This window comes from Cydia strobilella, chromosome 19 (genome assembly GCF_947568885.1).
Source record: "Cydia strobilella chromosome 19, ilCydStro3.1, whole genome shotgun sequence".
NCBI classification, from domain to species: domain Eukaryota; kingdom Metazoa; phylum Arthropoda; class Insecta; order Lepidoptera; family Tortricidae; genus Cydia; species Cydia strobilella.
Genome location: NC_086059.1, coordinates 14,288,844 through 14,301,404, shown reverse-complemented (window position 1 = coordinate 14,301,404; position 12,561 = coordinate 14,288,844). Strand labels below are relative to the sequence as shown.

General features: G+C 41.8%; 1 protein-coding gene across 4 annotated transcripts in view; it reads right to left on the bottom strand.

Moving 5' to 3' along the window:
- Nucleotides 1–12,561, bottom strand: part of LOC134750250 (nose resistant to fluoxetine protein 6-like) — a 38,315-nt gene that overhangs the window by 7,560 nt on the left and 18,194 nt on the right. For 2 of the 4 annotated variants that reach the window (XM_063685400.1, XM_063685402.1), the window contains 5 exons: nt 8,476–8,603; nt 7,651–7,859; nt 2,009–2,205; nt 1,555–1,724; nt 1,083–1,268 (listed from right to left, as the gene is read on the bottom strand). In XM_063685400.1, the coding sequence (XP_063541470.1) occupies nt 1,083–1,268; nt 1,555–1,724; nt 2,009–2,205; nt 7,651–7,859; nt 8,476–8,603 (890 nt within the window). The other 2 variants (XM_063685404.1, XM_063685403.1) reach the window with 2 other exon arrangements.

The following is a 12,561-nucleotide window of genomic DNA, read 5'->3' as shown; positions in this document are numbered from 1 at the left end:
GGCATTATGCTGAGTTCTCCTTTTTAGCGTCTAAATGTTTTTTTTTGTCTGCATGCCTTTCTTTTTTATGTACTATGTTGTGGCGTTAAATAAATGTATTTTCTATCTTTCTTTCTTTAGTTCTTTCTATAATAGAATCCACGGAAAGAATGTTAGAAAAAGACCCCGAAAATTTTATCCAATACAACGGTCGATCGTGCGCGGGAGTAATACCAATTATTATCAATTTATGTTGATCTTTAGAAATTGTTAAGACTGTTTTGGAAAAATCGAAAAAAGTAGATGTTAAATGGAGCAAGAAAACGAAAAAGTGGGGGCCATTTTGTATCCAAAACTCGAGAGATGGAGTCAAGTAGGGAAATTCAGAAGATACTCCATCGACAATAGAATTACTTCAAAATGTTACCTTTAAACTTCATGATGATAGTCTTCTACTGCTAGGAGAATATATATAGCTAGGTAAATGTGTTTGTTAGATCAATCTCTCTGCGCATAGATTTCTGGCAGACTCATCTGTACCCAATTCCTGCGTTACATTGAGATATTTTTCTCCCAGACAGATCTGGTAGACATCTGTACGCACTACCTAACTTCGTGTTTCACAAACCAGGTCTGGACTAAACACTTGTTGTCCACATCCACCACGTTGTTCAGGTACAGCAGCCCCACCACTAGCATCCCATCACTTCATGTGGAACTCACCAGGTCTGCACTAAACACTTGTTATCCGCGTCCAACACGTTGTTCAGGTACAGCAGCCCCACCACTAGCATCCCATTACTTCATGTGGAACTCACCAGGTCTGCACTAAACACTTGTTATCCGCGTCCAACACGTTGTTCAGGTACAGCAGCCCCACCACTAGCATCCCATTACTTCATGTGGAACTCACCAGGTCTGCACTAAACACTTGTTATCCGCGTCCAACACGTTGTTCAGGTACAGCAGCCCCACCACTAGCATCCCATCACTTCATGTGGAACTCACCAGGTCTGCACTAAACACTTGTTATCCGCGTCCAACACGTTGTTCAGGTACAGCAGCCCCACCACTAGCATCCCATCACTTCATGTGGAACTCACCAGGTCTGCACTAAACACTTGTTATCCGCGTCCAGCACGTTGTTCAGGTACAGCAGGTGCACCCACCACTTGGAGCGGCAGACGCCGGCCTCCGCGTCGACGCGGGGCGCCCACTGCGGCCCGGCGCCCAGGCGCGACCACCAGGTCGCCGCGAACCATACTACCATGTAGTATGACGGGCTGACTCTGTTACATTCAAAATAAAGTTTTGTAAACGAGCATATAGGTACAATGCAAGTCTATGTAATTCAAAGTCTGAAACCTCAAGCTGAATTTATGGTGAGAATAAAGGTTAGGCATAGCTTAAACTTCTCAGCCGCAGCGTGGGCATTAAATGTCATAGCTAAAACCATGCTTCAACCATAATTATTATAGTTGACGGTATCTGTTGATTGCGAGAAAGTTTTAGGTACAATACAACCAGCTACACCTAAAAAAAACTTTGTATCCTTTTGTAAGAATATAATTTAACCTGATGATCCTATTGATCATGGTGGAGAAGAATGACCGCCACGACGGCATGGACCCTTTAGAGGTCTGGAGAAGGATCTTGTGTGCCAGGAGGAAGCTGGCCATCAGGAAGAACACCTGCACCACCAACGTCGAGTTGCCTAGGAGTATCGCGTCGCCGGCGCGGCGGATCTGCAATGTTATTGGAAATAAGTTTTTTGCAAAAATTTAATTTTTGGTGCAAGGTTTGATCGCTGACTGTACTTTTCTTTCTACATGCAACTATTACTCATCGGGACAATTCTAACAATCCTAAAAACAATTAGTTTGCGTTGTTTTATCACAGAGTTCCCATAGCCACCTCCTGTCCCCATCATCAGATCTGTTCCATTCCATGTTATCATAATATAAAATTGTCATATAATTTATATATGTATGCAAAATTTCAGCTCAAGGCTAAGGGTTGTACTACTCACCGTCTCAAAATACCGTATATCAGCAATATAAGCGATGGTGCTCAGCCAGCACACGTGTTCAATGATGACACACATCATGCAGAGCACCCTGACTCCGTCGAAGACGCGAAGGTCGCCGGCGGCGCTCACGGCCGGCGGCGGAGCCCGCAGCGCGCGCCAGCAGCCGGGGAGCGACCAGCTTAGTGCCCATTGGTATTCTGGTAATTATAGAAACTGTATTATAATCGATTTATCTTAGAGATTAGAGGTTGTTGTTGATAGATAATTCTGGAAGAATCAGTAGTAAGGTAGTTTGACAGATTTTAATATGTTAGGTTACCCAAGTATTGGGTGTGGTATGAATCGCTACTTAGTCGTAGATGTGTCATATTTTGTAATAAAGGAAACTTATGTAATCAGTATTCAGTAGTGTAGGTAATTAAAATGCGAGTGCAGTTTGATAAAAGTAAGAGGTATGATGCCGTTAGGCCTTGACCTTTTATGACAGAAAGCTACCGGCTTGCCCAATTTAACATCTCAAAAAACCTCAGACGCAGATAATTACTATAATTATAGTCAAATTCTAGGTTAAATGACTTAATAACTCTATAACAGGAGCGCTGTATTTGGAAAGCGGGTTTTGTTACTACTATCTTACTAGATAGCAAAAGGGGTTGTGTGTGTTCTACCGCTTAGGTATGTATTAAGGATGACGCACGTTAGACCGGGCCGTATCCGGGCCGGAGCTTCCGGCGCTTACTTTTCTATGACATGACAGGTGATCACGTGATGCTTTCCATAGAAAACGAAGCGCCGGAAGCTCCGGCCCGGACACGGCCCGGTCTAACGTGAGTCATCCTTTATGTACAATGGGCTCTGTGCTCTGAAAAATTGTTTGACATGATGCCAACGGCCGCTTTTTATGACCGCACCGCTCGCCGTCGGCGGCAGGGTGCCATCCTCACACCCTAGAACCTAAATGGTCGCGTAATGATGTGGCGGTTTGAATGGAATTTCCACCCGCGGACGCTCCGGCTGTAGAATGAACTCCCTTCCGAGGTTTTCCCGAGGATCTACAGTATGGGGTTCTCCAAAAACCGGCCAAGTGCGAGTTGGAATCGCGCACCGAGGGTTCCGTACTTTTTAGTATTTGTTGTTATAGCGGCAACAGAAATACATCATCTGTGAAAATTTCAACTGTCTAGCTATCACGGTTCATGAGATGCAGCCCGGTGACAGACAGACAGACGGACAGACGGACAGTGTTAGTAATAGGGTCCCGTTTTTACCCTTTGGGTACGCAACCCTAAAAAGGAGTGTACAGGTTTTTAAAAGGTCGGCAACGCGCATGTAACACCTCTGGAGTTGCAGGCGTCCATAGGTTACGGTGACTGCTTACCATCAGGCGAGCCAGTTGCTTATTTGCCACCGAAGTGGTATAAAAAAACCGGCCAAGTTCGAGTCGGATTCGCGCACGAAGGGTTCCGTACCGTCTGTCACGCAAAAAACGGCAAAAAAATCACGTTTGTTGTATGGGAGCCCCGCTTAAATATTTATTTTATTCTGTTTTTAGTATTTGTTGTTATAGCGGCAACAGAAATACATCATGTGTGAAAATTTTAACTGTATAGCTAACACGGTTCATGAGATACAGCCTGGTGACAGACAGACGGACAGAGGAGTCTTTGTAATAGGGTCCCGTTTTTACCCTTTGGGTACGGAATCCTAAAAAAGAGGGGAATCTGAGTTTTGGATTGCCTGACTGATACCTACTTATATAAAACAAAACACAGTTTTTTTTGCACCAAATGAGGCCTGAGGCTGGCAATCCCTGCTCTACAAGATTTTATTACATGCACTGTAAGAGCTGTATAATATATGTCATTAATACATAATACAAAACCTGCAAAAGTAATTCTATTAAGGATGACTCACGTTAGACCGGGCCGTGACCGGGCCGGAGCTTCCGGCGCTTACTTTTCTATGACATGACAGGTGATCACGTGATGTCCGGCCCGGTCACGGCCCGGTCTAACGTGAGTCATCCTTTACGCGGCATTCGTATGCCACAGCATCGAATCCTTAGTTCTAAATAAAATGAACACTTCATTTTCTTAGCAGTTATCTAAATAAAATAGGTATACATTTTAAATCTAAATCTATACACGGTGTTTCATGACCCACTGAAAACCCAAAAACAGTTTGTTCAGAATCGATAGGAGAATCGATTGCGCTATATTTTAATGGAAGTTTTTTTTTTTTTACATGCCCAGTCTACAAGTTTGTTGTAATGCAACAATATCAATAACTAGCATTTGACACGTTATTTGTCAATTAGCAACATCCTTAACTGGCCATTGGTAAACCTTATCTCGTTGCAGTAAAGGTATGCAAATGGTCAGTTAACAGTGTTTACGATGGCAACTAGCAATTTATGGATGGTATAGAAAGGATCGCAATCTCTTATGGCAGAATTGTTGTAAAAGTGACCGCGTTAAGCTTTAAATAATAGTTCCTAATCTCTCCGGTGGCGCTAGTTAGGCTCTGGGACATGAGTATAACATGAACCATATAAGGCAACAAATAACCCGACCAAATTACGTAGGTTGTTTTTGGTAGTATTTCGGTGTATGGTGGCGTCGCCTAATTACTGTTTTTAATGGACACTTTTCATACATAGAGATTTGGCTCCTTTATTTATACAGTCTCCATGTAGCAATTGTTTGACGTCACTAAAACGACGAAGCATCGTGTATAGAATTACCACTCGAATAGAATTGTTAAGAAAACTAAACTGCGATTTTTTTTTAAATATTTGTCGGATTAAAGAATAAATACTTAAGATTAGTTCAAAATAAAAAAAATCTGTTGGGGTGTCTCAGGTTTTCAGTGGCTCAAGTAACACCGTGTATATGTTTGGTCTTAAACCGGTCATCGACACGTGCCGGGGGCCGCCCACGTGAGGCAGGTCAGGGCCGCGGCGAAAGGCCCAGATCTGTTAATTCTGTTATGACATGTATTGTGTAAACAAACACTGCGCTGCGTCCGCGCAGATCGCCCATAGGCAAGCAAGAAATGCATACGAACGTATGTATATCGAGTGCTGACAAATGATGTATTACTATTGCCGCTATAACAACAAATACTAAAAATAGAATAAAGGATGACTCACGTTAGACCGGGCCGTGACCGGGCCGGAGATTCCGGCGCTTCGTTTTCTTTGGAAAGCATCACGTGATCACCTGTCATGTCATAGAAAAGTAGGCGCCGGAAGCTCCGGCCCGGTCACGGCCCGGTCTAACGTGAGTCATCCTTAAAATAAATATTTAAATGGGGCTCCCATACAACCAACGTAAATTTTTTGTCGTTTTTTGCGTAATGGTACGGAACCCATCGTGCGCGACGCAAGTCCGACTCGCACTTGGCCGATTTTTGAATATTATTTTATTGGAATGGAGCTTAGGGTGGTATACACCAAACCGCGCGTCTTCATGTAAATCTATGCTGCTTATGTTAAAGGAGAGTTACCTGTCACTTTCATAGTGTTCATCTGATAGTTCTGATACTGATTCAATTGTTATTTATTGATTGAAAATACTTGGTAGTGCAACAGAACAGTAAAGGGTTTCAATTATTAGATATAAATTTAAAAGTGGAAAAATTACTGCCTTGGGTGAGACTTATTGAACTCACGGCCTCTGGATCGATATTCCAGCGCTCTGCCAACTGAGCCACCAAGACCTCATCCATAGTCAGCAAATCGTCCCACCGCCCGTCCGCCGTGACCGTGAGTTTAAGTCTCACCCAAGGCAGTAATTTTTCCACTTTTAAATTTATAGCATCGATTTATAGCTTAATAGCATCGATCGCAGACGTTTCTGCTTGTTAAAAATTAAATATTAGATATTTCTCTACATTGGATATTTAATAGCTCCAAATTATCTCTAAATGGCTCAAGCTGAAGAGACAATAACTGTGAGCGTCTACATTACAATTTTATTTATTTCTAAATTGATGAATTGGGCTATAGTCCCCACGCTAGCTCAATGCGCGTTAAGGACTTCACATACACCTTTGAATTTCTTCGCGGATGTATGCAGGACCTGCGATTTCCTTACGATGTTTTCCTTCACCGAAAAGCTAGTGGTAAATATCAAATGATATTCCGTACATAACTTCCGAAAAACTCATTGGTACGAGCCAGGATTTGAACCCGCGACCTCCGGATTGAAAGTCGGACGTCAGATCCACTCGGCCACCACCGCTTATTGTAGGGGTGTTTCAAATGAAAAAACTGGCCAAGTGCGAGTCGGACTCGCCCACCGAGGGTTCCGTACCTTTTAGTATTTGTTGTTATAGCGGCAACAGAATACATGATCTGTGAAAATTTCAACTGTCTAGCTATCATGGTTCATGAGATACAGCCTGGTGATAGACAGACAGACAGACGGACAGCGGAGTCTTGGTAATAGGGTCCCGTTTGGGTACGGAACCCTAAAAAATAGATGTAAATGAGTTACTAAAGGACTTCTCGAAAGTCTAGCATTAGCACCAGATTGAGTAAAAGTAGTGGGATAATTTCGCAAAACACAGGGCTGTTAGATAAAGACCGGTCCTTGCGCAAACCGTGCAAACTGCAAACGCAAGTGATCATGTTTGCCGATTAGCGAATCTCGCCAAGTTTCCAACCGATAGGTTAGATTTAGAATGTATGTATACTGCCTATGTAGGTATAAGTCCGCATGTTGTTACCTACATCGTTAAACTCTAATGTATTCTCTGTAACTTTTATTTTGTAGTGTGCAATAAAGTATTTTATTAACATTATTACATGACTAACTATTTTATGACTTCCTTTATTATATGACTAACTACTTAAGGATGACTGACGTTAGACCGGGCCGTGTCCGGGCCGGTGCTTCAGGCGCTTCCTTTTCTAAGACATGACAGGTGATCACGTGATGCTTTCCATAGAAAACGAAGCGCCGGAAGTTCCGGCCCGGACACGGCCCGGTCTAACGTGAGTCATCCTTTATCCAACTAAGTACAGACTTTAGTCAGTTAAAAAGGTCTCAGTAAGTTGGGTTAAAAAAACAGTAGTCATCTACTGGTAAGGTTAGTTCTTTGCTCCATCTCTCCTGGCCTTAACCTTTTAGCGCTATTACGAAATATCGAACGAAGGTGAGCTTGTAAGCTTATATTATGTCGTTTCGTTTCGTTTTCGTTTCGATATCAAGTGTCAAGGTCTGAAATACAGGTGCCTGGTTCAAGTTGTAGCTGGTGCAGGGTTACAGATGAACTCACCTTTGTCGTGGCAACTGGCAAGAAAAGGTACTCCAGCGGAAAAGATCCGAGGCTCCTAAAAATAGTGAGATGGCATGGAGTGCATTTTCATTGCAGAAGTCCAGCTTGAACAGAAGAGCAGGTGGGTTTTGAGACTATAGTATACTGATCTTTCTTAGTCTGTGGTGACAGCAGCCTCTCCAGAGCAAGAGCGACTAGGGCTGCCAGTACAACGGGAAATGCTCTATCAGCAGCGTCTAAAAGGTCGAGCACACTCCAGCCCTCGTTGACTAACTAGTACAATCAAGCTGACACACAACCATGAGGCTGGTATACTGATGATATAGACAAATTGATAGGTTAAAAGACTGGTACCGTACCTTTCTTAGTCTGTGGTGACAGTAGCAACTCCAAAGCAGTAGAGACACCAGCGAGAGCCGCTAAGGCTGCTAATACTACTGGGAAGGCTCTATCAGCAGCGTCTAAAGGCCGTGCCCTCTCCTGCCCTCGTTGACAGTAGTCTAACTGATATAGACGCGCTGATAGGTTGTGCGATGACATGGTACTCGCGTTTACGCATGACGCAAACCTGGAAACAAACGATTTTTTTGATACAGAATACAGAACTTTATTGGTAAAAGCAAATTTTACAGCCCAAATGTAGGTGGCTAAACTTCAGAAAAGTTTCCAAGATCTGGTATCTTGTCTTGTGTCTGTACACACACGATTTAAGATCGAAAAATAACAGGGAAGAAGTGGTACTTTTATCGAGTCATCGTGGGCGTGGCTGTGATTTTCTATCAAGTACATCTATGTATAGTCCGACAAGAAATTGTATAAAATAAATGAGGGCGCTACTTTCTACGTAACTGTCACATTTTTGACAATGCTTAACCATGGTAAATATATGGTAAACAATTTGAGCAATTTACTATGGAATTTTTTTAGTTCCATTTTATTTAATTTCTACTATTTTATGTCGCACTAGAAGTTCCAGTGAGGCATGACATGAGACGCTTGTGTAGCCAAAGTGAGAAATTGAGAATCCACAAACGTAAACGCCACCCGAAAATAAATAATGATTGAAAATGACCACGTGAGTTTTTGTTTGTTTTGTTGTCTTGGCTACGCCGCACACACCAGAGTTATGAAATAAAAAAAATGAATGCTTATCATGATTTCTTTGAAGGTGAGATGAGACTTACCACGAGTCCATAGAAGCTCCTGATGGAACCTCTAGAGCCGTGTTCGGGTCGCCACATCGTCGAGACACGCAAAGTCCTCGATGGAGCCGCGTGTGATTGAAGTTATCCACCCAGTTTGAGGAGTACTCCTGCAATAATAAATAAAATAATATTAGTTAAGTATGCTCTTAATTATTTATTAGATAGATAGATAGATAGATAGATAAACCATTTATTCGTTTGCCACAATACACACATATTAAAACAGAAGAACTGTGTTTCTACAGATACAAAAAAGCAACATTAAGATAAAAAAAAAACTTAAAAAAAATAAACCGTAGAATTGCTGTGTGTGTGTGTGTGTATGTGTGTGTGTGTTGTTATTGCATTGCAGAAGCAGACTTTACCCGACAAGGTTGCTGAAATCTTATTAATCCTGGTTCTCCGGGACCAAATTGTAAAGTATCACTCACTAAAAGGTTCTTGAGTTAACTTATTTGAATTTGGATTATAGTTAAGTTTTTGAATAAATCGAGGTTCTATGGTACCTATGAAGACTGTAGTTGTAAAATGTCTCCTGTCATATTTAGGTCGTCCGCTAGGGTGCACGGAGCGGGCGCACGCACGCGGGTGCTATTGTTGTACTATACGCGACCGCGCCAGTTAGCGTTGCTTAATAATACTGATGTTTTTCGTTAACCCACTCACCACCAACCGCCATCCATGCAACCGCCTCAGCTAGCGCTCTTAGTTTATAACATAATAAGACTGCGAAACTCGTGTATTAAACAAATTATGACTTCAACCGACGTTTATTAATTCTTCAATTACTTACGCGTAGCGTAGTACTGCGTAAGGAAGATTACAGCAAGCTCAATTAAATAAGGGACCTCGAAATAAAGCTTAAATTGCGGTGATATTAGCTCCAAGAAGAGTTAAAATTACACGTTTAAAAAACAAAGGTGCTAGTTTTTCTTATGTCCAAAGTTTGCACGTGTGTGCACGAGATAGGGTTTGTAAATAATTGCAATGAATCTTAGTTTCGATATGAAGTGACCAGCGCCTAATTATTAAGTTTGCGAAAGTGTTGGTTTGCGAGAGGGTTTCATAATGTAACTCGTTTCTCATTCAGCTTTAATGCAGTTTTACGTCAACGCGCATGCACAATATAATGTACAGGTACTTTCAATCGCAGTAAAACCACAGAATATATAATAGTACTACCGTACAGAAGGACACTTTCTACAAACCCGAAGTTTGACAGCGATTTAGAGTCGAATCATGCTGTCTCTTTCTAATGTATCACTATCCCTTTCGGCTATTAAGGATTGTCAAAATTCAAGTCATTATCTTATCTGCGGTAGTGTACGAAAAGGGACGTCAAGCTGTGCCAACCCTAATAATTGCTCGGAGCAATGGTGAACCGAACGGAGCCGAGAATACCCGAAAGGAGGAGTTTCGCACCACTGGTAAAACTGTCATGAATCAATTGTCATTGTCATACTTACTACGTAATTCTATTAGTTTTACACATTAACTCACATTACACATATTTTATTAATTCGTGTGACTTCTTTCGGAGAACCTAGGTCTCCGTTTTGTAGCAAAGGGTTGATAGCGCGTCGCACTATGTCGCTGGACGCGCAAAAAAAACTGATTGGGGCCTTATTTTTACGCTTTTCACTTTTCCACCTAAGTCCTAAGTAATTCCGTTGTAATATTAATTATTATGAGAAGTAAATACAACTTTATCCATGACATACGCAAGAAACTGGCTAAATGGTACTTAGGTTACGTACTTAACCTACCCACATAAAAGTTAACTACCTTTCATACCTAACACCTAACATAAAACAAAGTTTATTAACGTAATTAATAGTTACCTAGCTAATAGCTAATATACCTATATTATGCACGAGCAGGTATCAGGTCAACTTGGTCATTTGAAATTACGTGGCAAATGTAAACCTTTGCTAAAATAATTACAAGTGGTATAATAAGTATAATAGCGACACACACTTATTCGAATTTCGAATCCCTCATCAGTTATCGAGCAAAACCGGTTTACCTACTTTTCGCCGAAAATTGTATTGCAGAATTTCACTTGGCAACCAAATTTTCGCCAAAGTTTCATTTGGCCGAATTTCATTTCGCAACTTTACATAATCCAACCTAACCTAACCCAACCAAGCACGTCATTTTCATTTAAATTAAATGGTTGCGAAGTAAGGTTATGCCAAGGATTGGTTTGTCAAATGAAACTTTGGCGAAAAGTTGGTTGCGAAGAGAAATTCGGCGAATTAAATTTCGCCAAAAAGAGAGTACACCAGCAAAACCATTAGATACTTCTATTCTATCTAGCTTTTCTTTCACAATAGTGAGTCTGGTGAGTTATACAGTGTGGAAAAAAATTATGGGCCCTGGAGGGAAAGTGCCTTAAAACCTTAAGATAGCTCATTTTACTTAAAGGAAACATACTTTTATTAAAAAAAACTGACAAGTGCGAGTCAGACTCGCCAACCGAGGGTTCCGTAGGTACTTTTTAGTATTTGTTGTTATAGCGGCAACAGAAATACATCATCTGTGAAAATTTCAACTGTCTAGCTATCACGGTTCATGAGATAGCCTGGTGACAAACAGACAGACGGACAGAGGAGTCCTGTTTTTACCCTTTGAGTACGGAACCCTAAAAATAGTATTTAAACACACCTCGGCCAGTGAAGGCGTGAGTTCTAAAATTTTACAGTTATTTAGTAGGTACTCGTAGTTCTAAGATTCTTTCACTAGATGGCGCTGTTATAAGAACGCCCGTAGTTTTAAAATTTTACAGTTATTTTGTACCACTTATTTTACGTAACTCTAGAAATACTTGTAATAATGTGTAATATGTAGAATTGGTGACTGACTCCGGGCAGTATCGGGCACACCGTCCCGGTTTGATGCACAATGCACATTGCAAATATCGCATTACCAATATAACATGATGGAATGCGAACTGTTTGACAGGACTTTACTTTCTTATTATTAGTGCATAAATACATTATTACATATTACGCAAAACAATGATATATATACTATAAAGGATGACTCACGTTAGACCGGGCCGTGACCGGGCCGGAGTTTCCGGCGCATCGTTTTCTATGGAGCATACACCGCAATTAACTTTTGTAAACCAATGTGCAACATGCCAACAAGGTACGTTGGTAACATTAGGTGGCTACAGATAGCTATACTTAACGTAGAAGTAACACTTGTACTTAACTAAACATTGTTCTAAATACAAAAAGTAACTGAGCTGTATGGATGCGCCTCAAGTAGGTATTATAATTAGGTATATAGATAAGTATGAAAACGGGTTTATTGTTTCCCATATAGTTTTAAGTCATAATGTATTGTTTGTCCACATTTTCGTTAGTCATAATTTGGTTTTTCTCAGAAACCCGTAACTTTTCAGGATTGCCATAAAACAAACCTAACCTATCTATAGGATAACCTGAGGAAAATCCGGAAAGTTAACGGTTTCAGAAGTATGACTAATAAAAATTATATGACAATCAATACATTATGACTTTCAATAATTATGTCAAACAAAGGGACCCCTATGAAAACTGGGGTGGCATTAGGCAAAAACTCACCTGGCATGAGCACTTTCTTGTGGCTACGGCATTTTCATAACAGCTCTACCATGGAGTAAGATTACATACTCCTCACCTGCATCACCCGGAACACCCTGGACTTCCTGTCGGGCGACAGCTCGCAGCTGCCGAGGCATTACATGCCGCGCGTCGCCAGGCAGCCCTCGTACTGCAGGTGGAACAGCTGCAGCATTAAATCCTCAACCCTCACCTGCATCAGCCGGAACACCCTAGACTCCCCGTCGGGCAACACCTCGAAGCAGCCGAGGCATTACACGCCGCGCATCGCCAGGCAGCCCTCGTACTGCAGGTGGAACAGTTGCAGCATTAAATCCTCAACCCTCACCTGCATCAGCCGAAACACCCTAGACTCCCTGTCGGGCACCACCTCGAAGCTGCCGAGGCAGTACACGTCGCGCGTCGCCAGGCAGCCCTCGTACTGCAGGTGGAACAGTTGCAGCATGAAGTCCTC